The sequence below is a fragment of the Neodiprion fabricii genome, chromosome 4, assembly GCF_021155785.1.
Source record: "Neodiprion fabricii isolate iyNeoFabr1 chromosome 4, iyNeoFabr1.1, whole genome shotgun sequence".
Taxonomy (NCBI): Eukaryota; Metazoa; Arthropoda; class Insecta; order Hymenoptera; family Diprionidae; genus Neodiprion; species Neodiprion fabricii.
This window is the reverse complement of record NC_060242.1, coordinates 26,220,288-26,242,244: the sequence shown is the minus strand read 5'-3', so window position 1 is coordinate 26,242,244 and position 21,957 is coordinate 26,220,288. Positions and strand designations below refer to the sequence as shown.

At 35.7% G+C, this 21,957-nt stretch overlaps 3 protein-coding genes across 4 annotated transcripts in view; 2 read left to right on the top strand and 1 right to left on the bottom strand.

Moving 5' to 3' along the window:
* The window catches only part of LOC124181471 (heparan-sulfate 6-O-sulfotransferase 1), a 520,983-nt gene that overhangs the window by 84,739 nt on the left and 414,287 nt on the right, over window positions 1–21,957 (top strand). The window lies entirely within an intron of this gene.
* On the top strand, window positions 386–11,007 carry LOC124181451 (cullin-associated NEDD8-dissociated protein 1). The gene is made up of 17 exons (XM_046568041.1): window positions 386–725; window positions 1,901–2,070; window positions 2,358–2,571; window positions 2,679–2,971; window positions 3,080–3,242; window positions 3,875–4,148; window positions 4,957–5,463; window positions 5,622–5,905; window positions 6,018–6,149; window positions 6,268–6,436; window positions 6,501–6,798; window positions 7,181–7,379; window positions 7,478–7,735; window positions 7,794–7,982; window positions 9,057–9,300; window positions 9,860–10,006; window positions 10,677–11,007. The coding sequence occupies exons 1-17, from the start codon at window positions 684–686 to the stop codon at window positions 10,808–10,810; spliced, it is 3,717 nt and encodes a 1,238-aa protein (XP_046423997.1). The 5' UTR covers window positions 386–683; the 3' UTR covers window positions 10,811–11,007.
* Window positions 7,829–21,957, bottom strand: part of LOC124181476 (DDB1- and CUL4-associated factor 7) — a 42,720-nt gene continuing 28,591 nt past the window's right edge. The window contains exon 6 of one of the 2 annotated variants that reach the window (XR_006870476.1): window positions 7,829–7,965. The gene's annotated coding sequence lies outside the window, so the exon portion shown is untranslated. The remainder of the gene's footprint in view (window positions 7,966–21,957) is intronic. The other variant, XM_046568092.1, reaches the window with a different exon arrangement.

Sequence of the window (21,957 nt, the reverse complement as noted above, 5' to 3'; positions counted from 1 at the left end):
ACTAACTTTCGTGGCGCGTGGTCGGTAAGCCGGCGGTACATGGACGGTGCGCATGCATAGAGATCTGTGGATATAACGCAATGAGCGAACAATACTTTGCGGTTCAGCCATGGAAAGGCTAGAAAATTAGAGAAATTGCATTCAATGCACACTTTTCCTATGATTTAGGGTGCATTCGTATTGTCTATTTGGTCCGGCGGTCCACCGACTAGAGTGTTCGTAAACTTCACTCTGCGGCGGGCAGCTTACAAACACTGACTGTTGCGTCAGCTAAATTCGGATTCACAGTCAAAATTAAGTCTGTGGTCAAACCCTTTGTTGCCTCATAAAAAAATCACTTCCGAGCTGGCCGTCTATTTACTACAACGTTCTGCCTGATGAGCTTTAGAACACGTATTCAGTATTAACATTTCCTACGTCCGTGGTACTAACCGTCAAGTTTCGGCACTTCACAGTACTTCGTACAGAGGGTGGAAATGTTGCTTACCGTGGTATCTCAATAGAAATATTTTTTATGGTGATTTTTGACTCACCACGGAAAGTTAAGAGTAATATAAATCTTGTGTCTTGACGGCACGGTTTAACACACGAGTTGACTATTTCAATACTTGCATTTCATTATCGGTACCGTGCCGCGATATAAACAATAATTCGGCCGGCTGTGGACATTTTTACCCATTACCATGGCTAGCGTTTCGTATCAAATAGCAAATTTGCTGGAAAAGGTGATACATGAATATACTTCTACAAATAATAAACTACTTTTGTTACAATTTATGCAATAATTCGCCAGTAACCAAATCAACTTGTCATGCAATGGAGATAAAACTCTCGTTACTTAACCTATTAATTCGTTTGCTATAGCCATTGGAATTTATTATTTCCAGGCTATCAGAGCAATTCGTGAAATCAGTTGCGTCTTTTACCAATAATAAATTATTGCATTACGTAGATAATATACATCAAACTTCCTGTTTAAACATGTTATTCTAATTCTCTGTACGTCAAGTTTTCCAAAACAAAGAGGACCAATACCTTATGAGTCAATAATTTTGAAAAATATCGTTATAAATACTCAATCATTTCAGAATTAAATTTCAACTATTTCTTTGATGAATAAATATCATCATTGGATAAGAAGCAACGAACTCTCTCAATCCACTTGAGGTTATTGGTCGACTTTCACACTTCATTTTTAAGCTGACTTCGAATAGTTGTTATTAATACAGGAAGATTCACAAATAACCACTGGTTGTATGGTTGAAGGTATTTTATCTTCATTTTAGGCTTTGAAATCGAACAAATGGTCACTTGCGAACCTTGCCGTAAGAATAGCTGCTACTTGAACTTAATTCGAACATCAAGTACACACACTGAATTGTAAAAACAGGGGATTTGTCAGAAACTCGATATTTTACTTGGGCTATTACAGTTTATACCAGCATACTATCTTTATTAAACCTCAATCATCGATCATTATAGGCTAAAGATTCTAGTCATACTCTTAAAACATTAGTCTGGGAAAGCTGTAGTGGAAAATGTTCTTTATGAAAACAGTAAACTTTAACCAGTTAAAATGTTGTGTAATCCATAATGAATTTTACAATTTATTTCTTTGACTCTATTAGTGCACAAGACAAGATATGTATATAACTCAAATTAATTGTCTGTTCACTGTTAAAAATCCGAATGACTTTTTTACATTATCCATTTAGGGGTCTCATATCTGATAAGGCATTTTACATAATTAAATTTATTTATCTTGAATTGTTTTGATTCTTTATACTATACACGAGTGACATTGTAATATGTCAACTCATGGGTCGTTTCGATATCGGGTCAATTGATATTGATGCTTCCTATTGTGAAATATATAGGTCTATATTAATTTTTGTTTTAGATGACATCCAGCGACAAGGATTTTAGATTTATGGCAACGAACGATCTAATGACTGAATTACAAAAAGATAGTATAAAACTTGATGATGAATCAGAACGAAAAGTTGTCAAAATGCTTCTCAGATTGTTGGAGGATAAAAATGGAGAAGTGCAAAATCTTGCCGTTAAATGGTATGTCTTTGATAATATCAGTCATGGACTGAATAAAAATCCATTCCACTCAATCGATCTCAATTCACATAAAATTATTATAATTCACAACCAACTAATGAGATACCGAAACAACCGAAATTGATATTTTAATTACAATAGTTTAATTCCGACACAATTTGATGGAAATTTGGCATGAGGATGTTTGAATGAGAAAATAAAGCGATACTGAAATTAAAACAAGTCAAAACTGTAGATTGTAATAATAATAGAAATCTTGTAGAAATTTACATTTTCTTTACTTTCAGTTTGGGTCCTTTGGTCAACAAAGTGAAGGAATATCAAGTGGAGACAATTGTCGACGCTCTCTGTGCCAATATGTTATCTGATAAAGAACAACTCAGGGATATATCGAGTATAGGTTTAAAAACCGTTATTTCGGAGCTGCCGTTAGGATCAAATGCACTCGCAGCTAATGTTTGCAAGAGGATCACAGGTCGCCTTAGTAGTGCTATTGAAAAGGTAAATAGTAGTGAAAATATTATTGGATTAGTGATTCGACTAATCCGAGTACAGAAATATTGTCTCTTTGAAATATGTTCCGCTTAATACTCCAAACTTTATTCTAGCAAGAAGATGTACCTGTACAACTCGAGGCTCTTGACATCCTTGCAGACTTGTTATCTCGATTCGGAGCTCTCCTGCTAACTTTTCATCCGACAATTTTAGCAGCTCTGTTACCACAGCTGTCTTCTCCACGACAGGCTGTAAGAAAGCGCACTATTGTAGCTCTCAGTCACCTCGTCACATCGAGCAACAATCATTTGTATAACAAACTTTTGGACCATCTTTTGGATGGACTCACGTCTCAAAAAGTTAAGAATGTTATTCGAACTTACATACAATGCATTGCCTCGATCTGGTTAGTACATTTTCACTATTCTAAAGTATACATTTTTTGCTGTGCCTTTCGGTAAAGATTTAATGTATAATGCAATTTCCATATTTCAACGTATTCGCATTGTCACAGCCGTCAAGCAGGCCACAGATTTGGAGAACAAATCGAAAGAGTGATGCCATTTATTGTACAGTACAGTAACGAGGATGACGATGAACTAAGAGAGTACTGTCTCCAAGCATTCGAATCTTTTGTATATCGCTGTCCAAACGAGATTACTCCACACATAAACAAGGTATTATAGGTCTTTTTTATATTTGATATCACCAATGACCATCGATATATGTGCACAGAGAATATTTTGTTGAGGTAACTGACCCTGTGTTCAAGAATTTTTGAATCTCATGATCTATCGTAGTTCAAATACGATAGGCGAAATAATCAAATACAGCTCATTTTTTGTCAATTATCTTTATCCATGAGGCGATAAACGAGGAAATAGTCATGGAACTTCATTGGATGAAATATTCAAAAAATTCTGGCATCCACAGGGCATTAACACTATTCCTTACTCATTTACTGTCGAATTTTTCATGCTTAAACAGCTTTTGATGAATTTAACGACTAGTAGCAGGAAAGAATTAAGATGAATACGATTTCAAAATGGCAATGGCAATGAAAGAAGTCTAACTTTCGTTTTATATATACCAAATATCCTGATATCATAAATATTTTAGTGAACGGGATAAGGAAAAATAATCCTTTTTATTGTGAAAAGGAAGAGATATTCATTTTAGTTTCAGCTAATTTTTCATCACTTTCAATATGCCATAAAACATTCATTGTCATGTCTATAAACACTGTAATTAATCAAATGACTGCAAAGTGGTTAACTCAGATTTGTTAAAACTTGAAACCCAATTTCAGATCATCGAGATTTGTTTGTCTTATATAACATACGATCCAAATTATAATTATGATGATGATCTGGGTGAACAATCGGATGGAGATTGGGTAGTTATGGAAACTGAGGAGGATGGTGAAGAAGACGGAGAAGATGAGTACTCAGATGATGATGATATGAGCTGGAAAGTACGCAGAGCGGCAGCAAAGTGTCTTGAGGCTGTTGTTTCGACCAGGCGTGAATTGCTCCCTGAATTATACAAAGTTGTTTCCCCAGCACTTATCACCAGATTCAAGGGTGCGTTAACTTAGTTCATAATACGTCTTAACTGAATATATTTCGCTTCTGCTTTGCACCTTTTCTCACCCATCAAACGTCAAAGTGTCTAGAGTCGGGAAATGTCCAGGAATTTAAGACAATCTGGTAAAATGATAGAAATGTCAGGGTTTTAATGGCTTAGTTAGCAGAATTTTACTGATTTTTTTCATTGATACTGCTCCAAAGCAAATATTCTAGCCATCATGTACTACATCTGTATAAAGCAAAGACGTACAAAGAAGTACGTATGTTATAATTAGAACTTGCGCTTGTGTTAATTTGATGAAAAATGTAAAATTTTTTCAATAATCAAGTACTTAAACTAGTTCACACTCTTTAATGCTACGTATGCTTTTATTTCATGAAAATAAATATTTACCATGAATTATCTTCATGTCAAAATGCCAAATGTTCGTTGAAATATAAAGTCTTGACTATTTCAACTTAATACAAAAATATTATGCGTATAATTCAATGAATTTATGTGAGAAAAGTAAGTTCCCTTGGTAAGGATAGTTAAAATGAGCTCTAGGATAAAATCAATATTTTTTCCTGGAAAATCAGGAAATTTCAGGGAATGTAATGTGGCATTGACACTGAACATTCTGTTAATGCACATCGCTCTCACAAGGGTTTGCCATATTAACTAATTTTCAGTCAACATAATGTTCCGGAGTAACGCAATTGCTATTTAATCAAGCAAATGTATCATGTTAATATTATACTTGATTCCGAATAATTCAGTGCTGCATCCAATGTGAAGGTAAAGTTCAGATCTGTATTTCAGAGCGAGAAGAAAATGTCAAGTCTGACATCTTTCATGCGTACATTGCATTATTGAAGCAAACAAAGCCAACAACGGGTTTAGCACTTGATCCTGATTCTATGGAAGAGGAAGAAGGGCCGCTTTCACTGCTTCAACAGCAGGTGCCACTGATAGTTAAAGCGGTTCACCGACAGATGAAAGAGAAAAGCATTAAAACTCGACAAGATTGTTTTTCCTTACTCAAAGAACTTGTACTGGTCTTGCCTGGCGCTCTGACGAATCATATCCCTGCACTTATTCCTGGTATACAATACTCTCTTGGCGATAAAAATTCTTCGTCAAACATGAAAATTGACACTTTAGCATTTATTCATACTCTGCTGGTAACTCACCACGCTGAAGTTTTTCATACTCACATGGCAGTTTTGGCACCACCTATAATAGCAGCTGTAAGCGACTCTTTCTACAAAATTACAGCTGAAGCTTTGCTGGTATTGCAGCAATTGGTGCAGGTCATCAGGCCCCATGGTAAGTCTTGAATCTCAATTACGGGTTTTACTACCAAAGATAATCACTTTACAGCATGTGATTTTGTTCGTATTTGACTAGAAAAGCAAGTAAAAACATCTTTAATTCATTTTGTTTTATTATGAGTTCTACTCAATTGTCTTGTTTCCGTTTTAAAGGTAAGCCATGCAATCCTGAGTTTGCAGCAATTTCTCATGAGTTATATCTCTCTACACTGATTCGACTTAAAACATCAGATATAGACCAAGAAGTGAAAGAGCGCGCCATAGCATGTATGGGGCAAATTGTAGCACACCTCGGCGATTTTCTTCATCATGAATTGCCTGTGTGCTTGCCCATTTTTCTCGATAGACTGCGCAATGAGATTACACGTCTTACAACAGTCAAAGCACTAACTTGTGTTGCTGCATCACCACTGAGAGTAGACCTGAAACCAATTATTGTAAGTTTTTTGTCTCTTTTAAATAGTTTTATCTGTCTCAATAATTTTACTAGCCTTCTACTCCAATAGATATAGCCCCTTTTAAAGTTCAGTTTACTTATTGGTATAATAGGAGGAAGCAATCCCAATTCTTGGTTCATTCTTGAGGAAAAACCAGCGAGCGCTAAAGTTGTGCTCCTTATCTCTTCTGGATACCTTAGTACGTAATTATAGCGCCGCCATGCATACGGACCTCCTGGACAAGGCAAGTCGAAATCTCCAATTAATTGCTATAGTTGAACTTGTCTTTCATTGTCATTTTAAGTAAGGTTGGAAATAGCAATCAAATATTGCAACAACTAATTTTCACTATCTCTCACTAGGTTACAGCTGAATTGCCTCCCTTGCTAAACGAAGCTGATCTGCACATAGCGCAATTGACACTTACTCTCCTGACTTCCATTGCTAAGCTGCATCCTGTTGCTCTGACAAGGGTGTCAGATAATATACTTCCAGAAATACTTGGATTGGTTAAATCTCCGCTTCTCCAAGGTAAAATTGGTTTGACGTGTCTCACAGAGCATCACTTATAAATAATTATTATGGATCAATACAGGTGCGGCGTTAAATTCCTTGTTGGAATTCTTCCAAGCTCTGGTTCAGGCACGTATCCCGGGTTTAGGCTACAGAGAACTTTTGTCAATGCTCATAGCGCTGGTTAGCCAACCTCAGACTTCAGTGCTGCACAAGCAAGCATATCATTCTCTGGCAAAGTGTGCCGCAGCCCTGACCATCACATGGCATCAGGAGGCTCAAGGAGTTGTTGAACAATTTTTAAAAGATGTTCAAAATCCACACAGTGACTCGCAACACATCTTTGCATTGCTGGTCATTGGAGAAATAGGCAGACATGTGTATGTTTAAATTAATTTAGAGTTTACCTAAAGTAGATGTGAAGTGCTTTGACGAACTCACATTCAATGCGCTACTCCCTCAATTCGTGTGGTATAAAAGAATAATTTTAAAGATCAAAATCACATCCTATTTTCAAGTTTATATTAGATCAAACAAAGTCCTTTCATTTTTTGATTTTGTTTTCTAACACTCATATTTCAGTCACGTTTAAAATGTGTTAGACTTGCATTCAATGAACGGTCCTGGAAGAAACATCACTTCTTCTAGATTCATTGACAGCACGCCTAAGTATCTGAAAAGGCATTAGTGAAAACAGATTCTCTGGTTACAATAAGGTCAAACTATCTATAACGTGGGCATTGTTGAATAATACTTTTATAGAGACCTGAGCAGAATCAGTTCGCTCAAGCACGTGATACTGAATTCATTCTCATCGCATTCTGAAGAAGTCAAATCAGCTGCTAGTTACACATTAGGCAACATAGCTATCGGGAATCTTCCAGAATATCTTCCGTTTATCCTCCAAGAGATTGAGGCGCAACCCAAGCGTCAGTATCTCCTGTTGCACTCCTTGAAAGAGGTACATAGCTTAAATCCATATTTAAAAATTTATCAACGTTTATTTCATATTATAATATAACGATACTTAAACTAATTTCTTTTCCTGCATAATTACAGATCATCACAAGTCAGTCTGCGAGCCCGTCTGGTGTATCTCACCTCCAAAATTTTGTGCCATCGATCTGGTTGCTGCTCTATAGGCATTGCGAGTGTACAGAGGAAGGAACTCGCAATGTGGTAGCCGAATGTCTTGGAAAACTCACTCTTATTGACCCTGCCACTTTGTTACCGAGATTACAGGAATCTTTGAAATCGTTATCAGCTTTAATGCGTACTACGACAGTCACTGCTGTTAAATTTACCATTTCGGATCAGGTACATATTAGGACTATAAATACGGTATTACGCTACTATAATTTTTGTTATCCAACAGCCTCAGCAGATCGACCCGATGCTGAAGCAATGCATGGGACATTTCTTGGTTGCGTTGGAAGATCCAGACTTGAATGTTCGAAGAGTAGCTCTCGTAGCTTTCAATTCTGCAGCTCACAACAAGCCTAGTCTGATTCGTGATCTTCTTGAAATGGTACTGCCCCAGCTTTATGCTGAAACAAAAATCAAAGTAAGGACAGATGTTGTATTTCGAAACAGTATTAAATTACTTTTATTTTTTTAAATATTCATAACAAGATAAGGCAAACTAGTTTCAGTTTAACAAATTTGTTACAAGCAGAGAAAATTTTAAGTATTTGATTGAAAAACTGGCATGCAATATTATATACGATAGAAATTCGCATACAGAATAGCATTATTCAAGTCGTGGTTGATTAATGATTTTATGTCATGCTGCAACACATGCAGTGAAAGAGCACAGAAGTTGCCACGAATTGAGGTCAAATTTCGCTTGTGGATTTTGCATACAAACGAATTGACATATATTTCAGCTTCGCTTATCCTATTTTTGCGATTTTTGAGATATTTATCGTCAAAGTTGCACATGGACCTCTAGTATATTTCAACGAAAAGCGCGCGAAGAATATTTCACGACATTCTATGTCAAATCAACCGATCAGTTTGTTAAAAATTGGACTTCAATGAATCATCTATTTTTCAGAACACTGTAACTTAAAATCTGGATATCCTATCAAAAAAGTTTGCGGCTTTTTATGAAATTTTTGACATCCATTTTTTTTTTAATTTTCTTCATTTCATTAAAATGAGGTATTTACCGAAAATCTACGTAATCTTTCTGTAGCGCAGAAGTGCTTAATTCCATTCAGTTCAAAATACATGGTGAAATATTATTTTAGACAAAAGTCCAAATTTCATGCGTCTTGTAAATAACAAAACAATAAGTTGACTGAGACTCTTATTGTCAATTTTCGTTCATATTCACATCCTACAATATTTAACTTGAAACTAGAAAAACCAACCAACGTTTATTTTGGTGAACAGACCTAAACATGGTATACACATGTGCAAAAATCTCTCAGCAGGTTTAATTTTACATGGAATAATATTTTGTCTGAGGCTACTCGTAGCTGTTCGTTTTTCAATATATTTGTTATTCTAAGATGCTTCCATTCTTGATCAGGAACTCGATTGTATCAGTTAGGCATATCCTTTTTGATCTATGATCATTAATCCAATATTTAGAGATATTAACTATCCAATATTGCTTTTCTATTCAATTCAGAAAGAGTTGATAAGACAAGTTGAGATGGGGCCTTTCAAGCACACTGTAGATGACGGCTTAGATTTGCGGAAGGCAGCATTTGAATGCATGTACACACTGCTCGATTCGTGTCTAGATCGACTTGACGTCTTTGAATTCTTGAATCACGTTGAAAATGGTCTGAGAGATCACTATGACATCAAGATGCTGACGTATCTCATGACTGCACGGCTCGCTCAGCTGTGCCCCACTGCTGTCTTACAGAGTAAGTAACAAATTTTGTCTAACTCTTGCTCGGAAAGTTTGATTTTTAAAGCCTGCGAAGCGTGCATAAAATACCGCAATTTGGACAATGCGGTTAAACAACGTTTACGTGTGCGCACAGTTGAACAGTTCACACAATTCAATTTTACACTTTGTATCATTAAGTGTAAATTACCTAATCACAAACTTATGCGCTGTCAGTGTCACCTTCGTTGCTTCTCAAATGAAACTTTCCTTCACAGGTATTGAGAAAAGTAGCATGTGTCACACTTGCGGCTGAGTAATATTTTACTAATGTAATTATAGCATTCGCATTGTCCTGCATTCACACTAGTACTTGTGTGGCTCATGCTGCAAATTTCACACTCATCGGAAATCACCTACTTTTCGTACTTGTGGCACAACACACTATTTCGCAGTCACTGTGTAGTTAAAATTTGTGGGCAGGTCTAAAAATTATACATTGACGATACGAGGGCAAAATTCTAATTATTTTGCAATTTTCATATCTTTTTGATCCAACTGAAAAAAGCTAACCTTTTTATTCTTTACCATTACAGGGCTAGAAAGATTAGTTGAACCCTTGAAAAGTACCTGCACTATGAAGGTGAAAGCTAACTCTGTGAAGCAGGAGTACGAAAAACAGGACGAATTGAAGCGATCTGCATTGAGAGCAGTTGCTGCGCTGTACACAATACCCGATGCTGGTAAGTAGTTATTTTGACTGTAGAAGTTAAAGATGAGTACCCCTGGGTTTTGATGATGGATAAAATTGTGGGACCAATATTTATTTATAAAGGTGATATTAATAACAATGAAAATACATATACACGGGGAAATTGATTCTGAGACGGTTAACTTTTTCGTCAGGTCAGTTATGTTGGCAATGCCGAATCAGCGCGCAGCACTACCACCGGCCGGTTGCGAAACAGGCTCAATCTTTGTAAAGATAATGTAAAATACTTGAATTTTTTATTGTTGGGTTCTGTTATATTGGTTATATTTACGAAGATTGAGCCTGTTTCGCGGCCGTTCGCCATCTCAGAAGCCATTTTCCCGTGTGTACGCACGATATAAACTTCATTTTTCTTAGTACTTCTACCATTTTGTGTTTTACCAATAAACTGTTCAACTAAATTTCTTGACACATTGTAAAGTTTCCTATAGAATGATTGAATAATATTAGTAATGGAGATGCATAAAAAAAAATTTTCCACATTCAGGACTTTCCTGAAACATTCAACTTCAAAAAGTTCTTTTAAATTTACCCAATGAAAATTTAGGATCACAAAGATTTAATGCAATTATATGTACTGCCACAAAAGTTTTGGACGTAACCATCACAGGGATAATATATTTCATATTTCACGATTTCAGAAAAGAATCCCTCTCTGAGTGAATTTGTGGGTCAGATAAAGGCAAATGCAGAACTGCAGCCACTATTTGAAGTGATACAAAAGGACTGTACAGGAAGTACCATGAGCGAAACTAATATTATGGATCAAAGCTAAAGATTAATGATTTAATTTTTGTAACTTATAGACACCGTCGGTTAAGTACTTGTGGTAATATTATTCATAGTTTATTTCTACATGCTATATTTTCAATTATTTCAAATTTAACATAGTTTTTGAAAAAATGTGATTTCCTGTAGTGCGTTGTGTATAAACTTAAAAATAAATTTACCCTACGGTAAGCATTTTCTCATTAAAACGATTCGTGTTCTTCACCCGTGTATCCTCTGATATCCAAATCAAGTCAAGATTTCTATCTAAGTCAGCCTAATTTTTTAAATGTGCTGCGGTTTTACGTGATACTAGACAAAAGCAGATATGAAATTTACCTCATATGATAAGTTGATTTCAGGCTTCTATATTTAGGACTGTCTCTACCGGAAAAATACGATACCCGTTATATCGGTATGTATCATCTAATACTTCGTCTGTAATTAATAGAAAAATTAATAGCAATCCATAAGAATTGATTTCAATGTGCGCTATGGTGTATATAATTAAATTACGCGTAAGTATGATCATGGCCATGGAGTTGAAATTTCAAAAACACATTAATAATTCAGAATTTTTAAATACATATACACTACACGTATACTCATATGGGATTCATATGGGATCCAGTTGAGATTCAGAGGTCAGTTTGCTACCATTCAATGCTTTTCGATGCTCATATCTCACCGTTGACTGAATAGAGTATTATGTTTAAAATTCGACAACTTAGAATCATTAAATTTGTTATTTTGCTATTTTTTTTTTCATTCAACCTGCTTACCAAGGAGAGTTCACGATTTTTTCAGGTTTTCACTTTAATTCGTTAGCGAATTATGAATTTTTAAAACGTACCGATTGAACTTTTGAAATTAATATTAACACAACTCTGAAAAAAAAAGATATTGATAAAAGTGAATACACATTTCTTTTTCTGAATCCCATATTTTCGAAAAAAGACTATACATGTATCTCCAATTGTTTTATCAAATTGGACAGATATTTTCGGTTTTACACAATAAAATAAAAAATAAAATCCGTCATAAATGCCCCGTTTTATTTTCTTTTAGATACTATCCGTCAAACAACGAGCTATATCTGAATTCTCAACCGAGTATCATTATGGAGCGGCTATTCGTTATACTTTGAACGTTTATTTTGATTCAATTTTCGTCAACTTTTTGTAAAAAATGAGCTTGCTTCTTACCAGACAAAACATTTGATTCTTGCGATTTCAGGTCGACTGAAATGTACTTTGTAGAACAGTAATAGATATTAAAAATATGACGAATAGTCCTCGCGTAATAATACTCGTATCAAAACACATGGAACAGCCAACTCTTTGACGCATATTTTCTGCAAGAAATAAAAACATTGTGCAGCGTGCTATGGTAATGAAATAAGTATCCGAATATTAAAGTCGCTTGTTAACTCGTGTAATTGCAGCGCTCGCCTTGGCTCATATTGCATTTACATTAGTCTCGTGCTGTCAACTTCGCACTGGAATTTGTGTGAACGCAGCACTCGCCTTTTCAGCTTACGTCGCAAACTTCATATTTCTCGTAAATCGCTCACTTTCCACAATTGTAACACAATATACTATTCAGCACTTTCTCTGTACCCTCGCGTTTTTAATTGCAAAAATACGCTGCATTGAAGGGAAATAGCGGATCAATTAGGGATATCGTCATAATGTAAAAACTAAATTAACTTGATCCTGATACTTTTAAAAATTCCTGTTCGGTTGTAATTCTTTCGTTTATATACTAGCCTTTTCTCAAAAATCACCGGTCATAACTTCAAGAAGAAATCTGAACGTGTCAACCGCCCCCTCACTTAATCACATTCGATTCACCTGTACAAACAGCAAGGAAACACACAATTAAACAGCTACTTTGAAGTAGGTGTTTTTGAAAATCGGTTTGTTTTCAATCTTCGGAAAGCCGGTAGTGTTGAGAATGTTCTGTGTAAATCTTACATTGAAATTCAAATAATTGCGGAAGTTATGAGGGATTTACCGAACTGCGGCTGTTCTCTCTCCTTCTAAATTTCTAATTACGGCTTCAACTCGGTGCACAGACCACGCTGTCTAGCTCTATGAGTCTATGGCTGGTAATACCATGCGTCTTTGTAAACGCGCGTCGGAGAACACCTGATTAAAGGTAATTCAATATCAGCCGAAAAAAAATGATCCACATTTATTTGTACGATGGAAATAACGCGTGAAAACTATACCGAGGTCTGTAACAACCAACCGATTGGAGCGGTATAGTTTTTTCATTTAGGCTCTCAAGAGATAAAAAAATTTGTTTAGTTCATGACAGCTGAAAATTTATATTTACGCGGGGAATGAATACATCTACAAACATGTATTATTAGACGTGTATTTTCCCTGCAAACCATGGTTTAACGTACTTGATGCCAATTGAATTAGCGGAATCGTATTAATCAACATGTCAATACGTAAATCGAAGGAAAAAACCGCATTATTTTTAGATCTGTTTCTATTTTGGCCTCTCCGTTATGTTTCATGACTATGCGGGCGAGTACTATTCCGATCTGAAAACCCGCAAGAGTGATGACCCAATAAATGGCGATCATCTCGACGTTCCTTCTGAAATATCAAGGTCAAAAGGAGTAACATGTCATGCATGATTTCGTTTTATTAGCTTCGCACGTTTCTGCACGTAGGCACTGGCAATTCAATTTAAACGCTATTTAATTGTAACTAATGGGGCACTGATAAGTTCAACGATTGGTGTCACCAGCCAATGTAACACTAATTGACAGGCAGGATCTGTAAATCGACAGGGCAATCGTTCCTTCGTAATAACTTACACTCCATTTATCTGCAGACGCAGAACCGTGACATACTTAAAAAAATACTTGTAAAAGTAAAGTCTGGTCCAGATTTTTGTTTATGCAGCGTTATCGCGATACAAAAATTTTATAAAATCATACACGCATATTGTATATTCGTCAGAATTACGGCGACTTGCTATCCAGATTGGTTGCATATCGGTACGATGCAACCATGCTCGTTTTTTTTTTTTTTTGCATTACGTAAAATGCAAATCCGCACAAGTTACGAGAATCCTTTAGTCAGTCTTATTGATAGTCGATCGAGTAAAATAGCAGTTATTTTGACTATTATCAAAGCCTACGCAGCACTGATGCCAAATTGCAATGTCGAACAAACGTATTCGAAAACTTTTTGTTTCCATGCGAAGATAACACCAAGAAATGAGTTTTTGTGTATGTATGAATTATCGCTAATTACACGAATACGTTTTCTGGCATCATTCTTTCATGAAGCAGACGAAGGTTTTATGATTAGAACGTTCGAAATAATTAAATTTCAGTGTTTTTAATCCGATTCCAATGTTTCTAATCTTATTTTGTCCACTATAGATATCTCCAGCGATCGCCTGAAAAAGATTTTACAAATTGTTTTATCCAGAGTAATTAAAAATAAAATTATGCAGAGACGATGGAACAAATATTCGTCAACAATTACATTTGAGAATTACGAAGAAGCTACGATGTGTGATTTCTTGGTTGTTTTTCAGACAGTTTGTCAGGATTTGGCCAGCGATTAAAATGAGCATAAAAATATTCGACTGTGATCGAAAGGAGCAGAGTTTAATCATTTTTTATTAACATTAATTGACTATAAAATATTTTCTCAGATTGTTTACATTCATTTAGCTTGTATTATTCGCGTTTGCTGTGAATGGTTCTTTCTCTTTTCCTAACTTTTTATTCAGACGGTCCGGCTGATTCCTCCTTAACCAGGTCAGGAACTGCTACAGCGACGTTAGCATATCACATGCAAACGTCGTTTTTGACTCATTATCATGAAACCGTCAATTACAACAATGTCAATTTAAGCTCTTCACGGTCCACAGCGATATTCACGCGTTGTTTACTTATCAATTTAACCTCATCCTGTTTAAATGCAAAACAAAGAAAGACCAACGAAGCCTACAAAAATTGACCACAATTCACGTAAATCGATCACAATCGACTCAAATGTTAGTCATATGAAACTATCAATTCTCGTAAAGCAGGAATAAGAATAAAAGTTCTTCAACAGGATCTTTTGCTGAAAAGCATTCGCTTCGCATTTATGTGATCGGCCTACATTTGGTTCTGGTAAACGACATAAAAAATTAATAAGTAATGCCAGTAATGATTATTAACAACAGCTGATAAGTCGTTGATACTTTGTCGTCTAACTTTTCTCGTTATTATAGGCATAAAGTATTCATACGATTAACTATGGTAATTCGTTTAATGAAACCCCGCAGTGCTCGTGTCAATTGCCATAGTTGTATCAAGTACATTATATTATATATATAATATATGCATAATACGTATATTTCATAACGTATTGCAATATGTTTGAAACAATTATTGATTAAACATTATCAAACTGTAAATAATAATCTCACCGCAGCAATAACGAATACGTGCGAAACTTTGTTTGACATAACTTAGCTTTGACGCATTACGTACATGCATTACGTATGAATACTCACATCAGCATAGGCATACGTGCACTACAAGCGCCGCTAATAAAATTTCGTTATCTTGTGCAATTGCTATTTGCATGTGCGCATGTGTGTAGATAATGTTAGGCTGCACAGACGTATCTATTATATCACTCCTACACCTTAATGAGTATTTTATATTACGATAGTTTTAAGTACCATATGCTTCGGCTTCCTAAGAGTAACTGGCACGCGGAATGGATGAGTAGATAAAGATGGGATACATTTCACATGCAGATATTTTTCACGAAAATATGTGATAAATGTGTTAACGGATGCGTGATAAAGCATCCTCCGTTTACAAACAGTGCGGTAAAACAACGTTCGCGGCTTGGGCATGCGCACTGCCGAAATGCTTCATTTTACACACTAGGGCTTACACTGGTGCGTGCTCGCTTTCGAATAACTCAATTTTCCACACTGTATCATTGAGCGTAAGTTACCTGAGCCCGATTGTACGCTTTTTCGGTGAAACCTTCGTTGCTTCGCAAATAAAACTTTCCTCTACGGCTGTTGGAATAATTCCTCTGTGATACGTATGCGAATGGGCTATATCTGACTCCTGTGATTACTGCGTTCGCCTCGGCTCATACTTTGTTTACACTATACTATCGTGCGATTGCAACACTCGCATTTGCGGCTCACGCCGTAACTTCACACTCATCGGAAATCACTCACTTTCCGCACTCGTATCACAATTTACCATTTATTTTTCATGTCTCTCAATGAGAAATCAATTTTATACAATATTTTTTTCTCCAATTTATATCCTCCAATGGATACTTGCTCTGAATTAAAGATATTTGATTAATCGTAGATTTTGGTGAATCAAATAGTCGAAAAATGCGTTGATTGAAATGGCTGCTTTATCGATTAATCGAGTAAAACAGTCATTGATATATAGGTTTGGAAAAATGGTTAATTGTAAGGTTGTATTGCTCTATGGATTGGGAAAACAAGTAATCGAGGTCTACAGTTAATCGCACAATCCTCTTGTACGTAAACGTAACAAAGGCATTTTTCTAACAATCTAATTCAAATATCTGACACAATTCGCAGAGAATGCTTGATTTTTATGTGTACCTTGAAATGCACAGTTGATAGAATTTGGCATGAATTAATTTAACGTAAGGTCTTCGTAGGGAAATAATTTTTCAAGAAAATAATATTTTCCCCGTACATACGATACCCTCCCCGTTATATTCTTGGTAGAAACAGGTCTTTTTACAAATTTTCAGCGCGTACGCCGTTGCAGCGACCAAGTAATGGATATAGGGTATGTAGCTGACTGACACCGAGGCTATAACTCGTCTCGGAGCTCTTATAACCCGCGTACAGTCCGCTCGCTATTATGCGACTCTTCGTCACGTAGGCCGCTGTGCATTTCGCAAAAACGATGAAACCAACCGAGGCATTTGCAGTTTTCTAAAATTGTGCGGCCGTTATTTTGCGGTGAAATCCTCCTTTTTGCCACATCGTTAATCGGTAGTCGGTTGTTTCGCACTTCTCACAGGCTAATTACAGATGCGTAAAATGTATCGCACTGTTGGATAACTTGGGTTGCCAGATTTCGCCAATCTCCGGATCAAATGGTGTTAACGCTGGGTTACTATGGTCAAGATCTGTTCAGCAACCAGTAACAAGATAATAGGTTACATAGATCAGTATTGGGTACTGCAAACTTACAATTTGTAATTATAATTATTCATTTCAATTACAAATTGTATGTTTTTTCGATAATAATATGCGAATACGTCGTGCATAGAAAAGGTGCCAAACCTTACCAGCAGATACCGTGTCTATGATTGAATTTTTTTTATCAACACCTATCGACTATAAGCCGTTTTCGAGTTGGTGCCGTGTAAAAACTGTGGTTTTGCAATTGTAAACTGAAGTAGAACAGTGCCGGTGGTGCACAGTTGGCTTGTTGCTAACACTAACACTAGATAAAGTACTCAAAATATCAAGTTTGACGAATTTTGTAAGAATAAAATCCGCATTATGGTTTTGAGGGTCGCTGATTTCAAATTGAGCGTTCGAATTATGAAATTCAAAACGGCTGACTGAATATGGTGACTTACATCTACCAAATTTAACCGGCTTTAATTCAAAAACGATTAATCATTGGATAGGTGTGTAAATTTTTGATTATACCTAGAATTAGGTAAGATTTGGTACTTGGATTTTTTTATGGTTTACCCTGTGAGTATAATATTACAGATTACGAATATAACTTGTATTTTATCGGCGCCTCTACTACAAATTATATTTGTGATATATAATGAACTAATTACAATTTTGTTTATCACTGGTATACGTATATTCTGGCCATCGCGACTAGAGCTAACAATAAGCCCTCTCAATCCGTCTGTCGGAGTTGTTGAGCATGATCTGCACAATTTCAAATTTAGTACAAACATCTGCAAAATATCGGTGTTTAAAGCACACAGTTTTATTTTGGTTTGCGGTTTAAAAATACGTTTCCACGGGTGTTTTATAAATCAATGCGAGCATGTGGTTGCGTACCAACCAGCTGTCTTTGTGATAGTCGAAATATTTCCTCGAGTAATCACTTTTTCACGTCTAAATCGATCATTGTAATTGAAATAAAATTTCAGAGCAGGAAATTATACTTATAAATTTTATAGAAAATACCGCGATTGGTTGTTATGAATTTAAATACTGGACAAATGAAAATACAGAGTCCTCTCACGATGTATTAGCAAATCAGCTTGTGAAATTAGGATTTCGTCAAGGGATGAAAACGAGGCACCGAGGTATAATTATTTAAATATCTTAGGTAAATATTAACATTTTAAGAACGACTAATTTTTCAGAGCTCAACAACTCTTTGTTGGAATTGTTCTCTATGCAAATAAATTTTTCATCGCCTCAACCGAATTTCAATTTCGGATTAAACCCGTTACGTTTTACGATTATCGAGATTATGTAACCAGAAAATGGGTGTACAAATATTACCTAACCCAACAATATTGAACTTTATTACTTGTACCGTTGTTTCACTGTAATAATAAACGATAAGCTATCACAATAAAACCCCTGCATTGACTTAAAGCTCCTGTGCTGGAATAAAGATTTTCTCTCCGGGCAACACGCCATTTATAATGAGAAGAAATAATAAAACTAATAAAACTTAGCAGGTCGAGCGTCCCTATTGAAAATTCCGGCGTTTGCAGAACTCATACAGACGTCCGAAAGACGCGTGTATGTCACCGTAAAATAATTCCGAATCTGCGTTTGAGCTTCTACGTCCGCAACTATATGCTCAACGATGTGCTAATTTGGGAGCGCATATGCCGTCATTTCGACGTACTCTATGACGTATCCTGTGACGTATTTTAGGGACTTCTCCTCTAAGTCACATACGTTATTTACAGACGAGCATCGCGATTGAATTCCGCACGTTGGATTATAGGATTCAAAATCCGAAAAAATCGAATTTCATTAAAATATTCTTACACAAACTTAGAGTGAAAGTAAGATTTTTTAAATGTTTGAAATCGGATTTCTTATTTTCATGCTGATGTGTTGCGTTTCATATGTAGTTCGGAATTTGTTAATGGATTTCGTATCTGAACGTTCCGTTTTGAACATTTTTATTCGGTTCAGTTTTGGTAATCAAAAATTAGGCGTGTAAGTAGGATCCAGTCTTTGAGATAGCAAAAAAAAAACCGCGAACCAGAATATCATCGACACCCGAATTTGATGATTTTGTAATGATTCATAAGAGGAAAGAATATGTACGTAATTTTTGCGCACTGAGAAATTTAAAAAATCAACCTTCATAAATTAACCTGAGCGTTTTTCTTTTTTGTCGATCGATAATGCATTAGTTTTTTTTTTTTCTTTGATTTGATTTATTTCCCTATTAAAATGGAATGTAAGCCCACTTTTCGTTTTCAGGCCTTCTTGAAGGACCTCCAATAGGTTGCATTTTGTTATTTTGATTGTTTATAAGGTTTTTGTGTGATATTGCGTAATGTAATATATTGTTACAAAGGGTGAAATCACTCGTCTTGCCCCCTTTTAATGATCTAGTAGTCATCATAGATAAAAGAAGTTTATAAACCTCTTGTGTCTTTAAAAAGAATAAGGTTGCTGCGTCAACCAACATCACTGTAAAAGCAATCTTGTTTCAGACTTTAAACTAGAAACACGTTCTCTGCTATTAAAGCTTTTTCACAAAATTTTATTTGCGCCTTTAATTTGTCTCATTACATAAGCTCACGGATCATTATTAATTTTTGCAACGTCATAGAACGTTACAATATATATAATTGACCGCGTTTCAATTATATATTGTCTCGCTATTCGTAGATTTACATAATATCAGATACAAAACTAATTTGAATTGCCAAGCTGTGATTCGATCGGTTCTCTCATGATGAAGAGTGCAACGGTGTTTGATCCCGCTGGGGAGAACTCTTGATCACCCCTTTCAAAATATCCTTCATTATTTAACAATTGACACGTACCGACGGCTAATGGGACGTTGGTACTTGGACTTTTATCTCTTATTCGATTGGTACCACAGCCCGACAAATGAGTATTGAAAGAAATAACTAGTCATTGAGTATCAATTTCGATCTAATATCGCCACGAATACTCAACCGTTTTTTTTTTTTATACATGATATACCTTTCATATATCTTGCAGAGTGGGGAAAAAATACGGCGCTCTGTGCACAGTCAATTCCCCAATATCTACCGCCAGCAGTTACGTTCAGATGCCTATTGAATTTATAACGTGAAAGAGATCGCGTGCAAGACCCGTTTAAAAAAAGAGCCACACGATTTTCGCGCACATTATACATTTATATATTTAATGTGCTATCTTTATTCGTGTACACGCAGCGCACGTATGTTAAAGACTTTATTTCATTTTTCATTTCTCTTTTCCCAGAAAAAATCGCGAGCCATATATTCTGTAGTATTTGACCGTTTCATACTTGGTAAATATTTTTTTTCTCCTGCGGAATACGGTCTGAATATTTTGCCGAAGCTCGAGTGAGAAGGGGCTTTATTCCATATTTTGATACGGTCAAAATTGATGCTTAATCCTTGTACCAGGAAAAAAAATACCACCCTATTTTAAAATAGTCTAATAGGTATATTGGTCACGAAAGTATGACGTTTTTCACTGGAATAATTATTTTTTTCCAACACCTGCTCGGAAATTTTGATCTTCAAAGTAAGGAACCTCTAGATCGTGCGTAAAGTGCCCCATTTCTAAACAGTGTGGTAAAACGACGTCGGCACATGTTCGCAACTGGAAATTGAAATGCCCGGCATTACACGCCAGGGTTCGTTGCTTCTCAAAGCAAACTTTCCTTCACAGGTGTTGGAAAAAATAGCCTGTGTCACAAGAGAGAATGGGCAATATCTGACTCGTGCGATTACAACGCCCAGCTTTGCAGTTCACGCTGCAAACTTCACACTCACTGAAATTAATCACTCATATTCCGCAGTTCTAACTCAATGTAATGTTTTGCTTACTCTTGAAACGCTTTCGTTGTCTAATGTTTCTGGACTTCATTCGGACTTCATTCGGAAAACGCTTTTTATAATCGATTCCTGGTTCTAGCCAAGTATGATACAACTTTCATTAGACTTTACAATGGAAGTGTGTGTGTGTGTAGACACGTTTCGCCAGTTATTATACGAACCCACCTCTATGAGAAGAGACGTATTCATAGCAAAAATCTCTTGACGTCAATGCGGTTTGCGGTTTACTTCAATATCTATCTGAAACATTCAGCTTTTTCACTCCCGTAAATTTCTGCCTCATTGGGAAAAATTAAATCTTAGTTAGTTGCCTCATTTTTTTGCGGTAAAACAAACAATCAATTTATCAGGAAACGTCATTCCAAGAGATACTGCATACCTTGTATACTTAGCGGGAACGTTCCTTTCTATAGTTTACTTTTCTTCTTTGAATATTGCAAGTTCTCGAAGAATTATAGAAATAATAATATGATTATGCTAATACGACGATAATTGCCTCTGATGGATCATGGATGGAAATGGATCAAAGCAAATCCGAATAACTCAAGTTAAGATGTCAAAAATTTGAGAAAAGGTTGTAGAATTAGAAGGTTTAAAATTATTAATCTCTGGTGCTTTTAATTTGATTTTAATTATTTCGGGCTCATTTTCTTCGCTCATCTGATCTTCGCAAATCTCAATGTCCGAAAAACTTTTAAAAAATCTAGCATTACTGTATAGTTATAATGGGCAAATTTTATTCTTCACGAACGTAATACGTTGCACCATACTTATATAACACGATGTCTATTCACTATTGACTGCCAAATTTTTTATCAGGCGATCTCTGAAAATTTCTATGACGAAGAAAATCAGCCTAAATGAATTGGAATGGAAAAAAACAAAGTTTCATTATTTTGAACGTTTCAGTTACGCAAAGCTTTCTAAAATTGTTGGTTTCTTAAGTTGTGTTATTAGAATTTGTTCAGATTCATTTCTATTAAAAAGTCCGGATACTGTTTTATTAACGAATGTTCGCTATCGTTAACGCAAATAACACTGCTATAGTTTTTTCAAAATTTCATTTTTCTTTTCCTAT

Excerpts from the sequence above, each read along its gene's own strand:
- LOC124181451 (XM_046568041.1), top strand. The coding sequence starts at position 684 with ATGGCTAGCGTTTCGTATCAAATAGCAAATTTGCTGGAAAAG. Across the intron at positions 726-1,900 it reads TAGCAAATTTGCTGGAAAAG|ATGACATCCAGCGACAAGGA; the intron begins GTGATACATGAA and ends TTTTTGTTTTAG. Across the intron at positions 9,301-9,859 it reads CCCCACTGCTGTCTTACAGA|GGCTAGAAAGATTAGTTGAA; the intron begins GTAAGTAACAAA and ends TTACCATTACAG.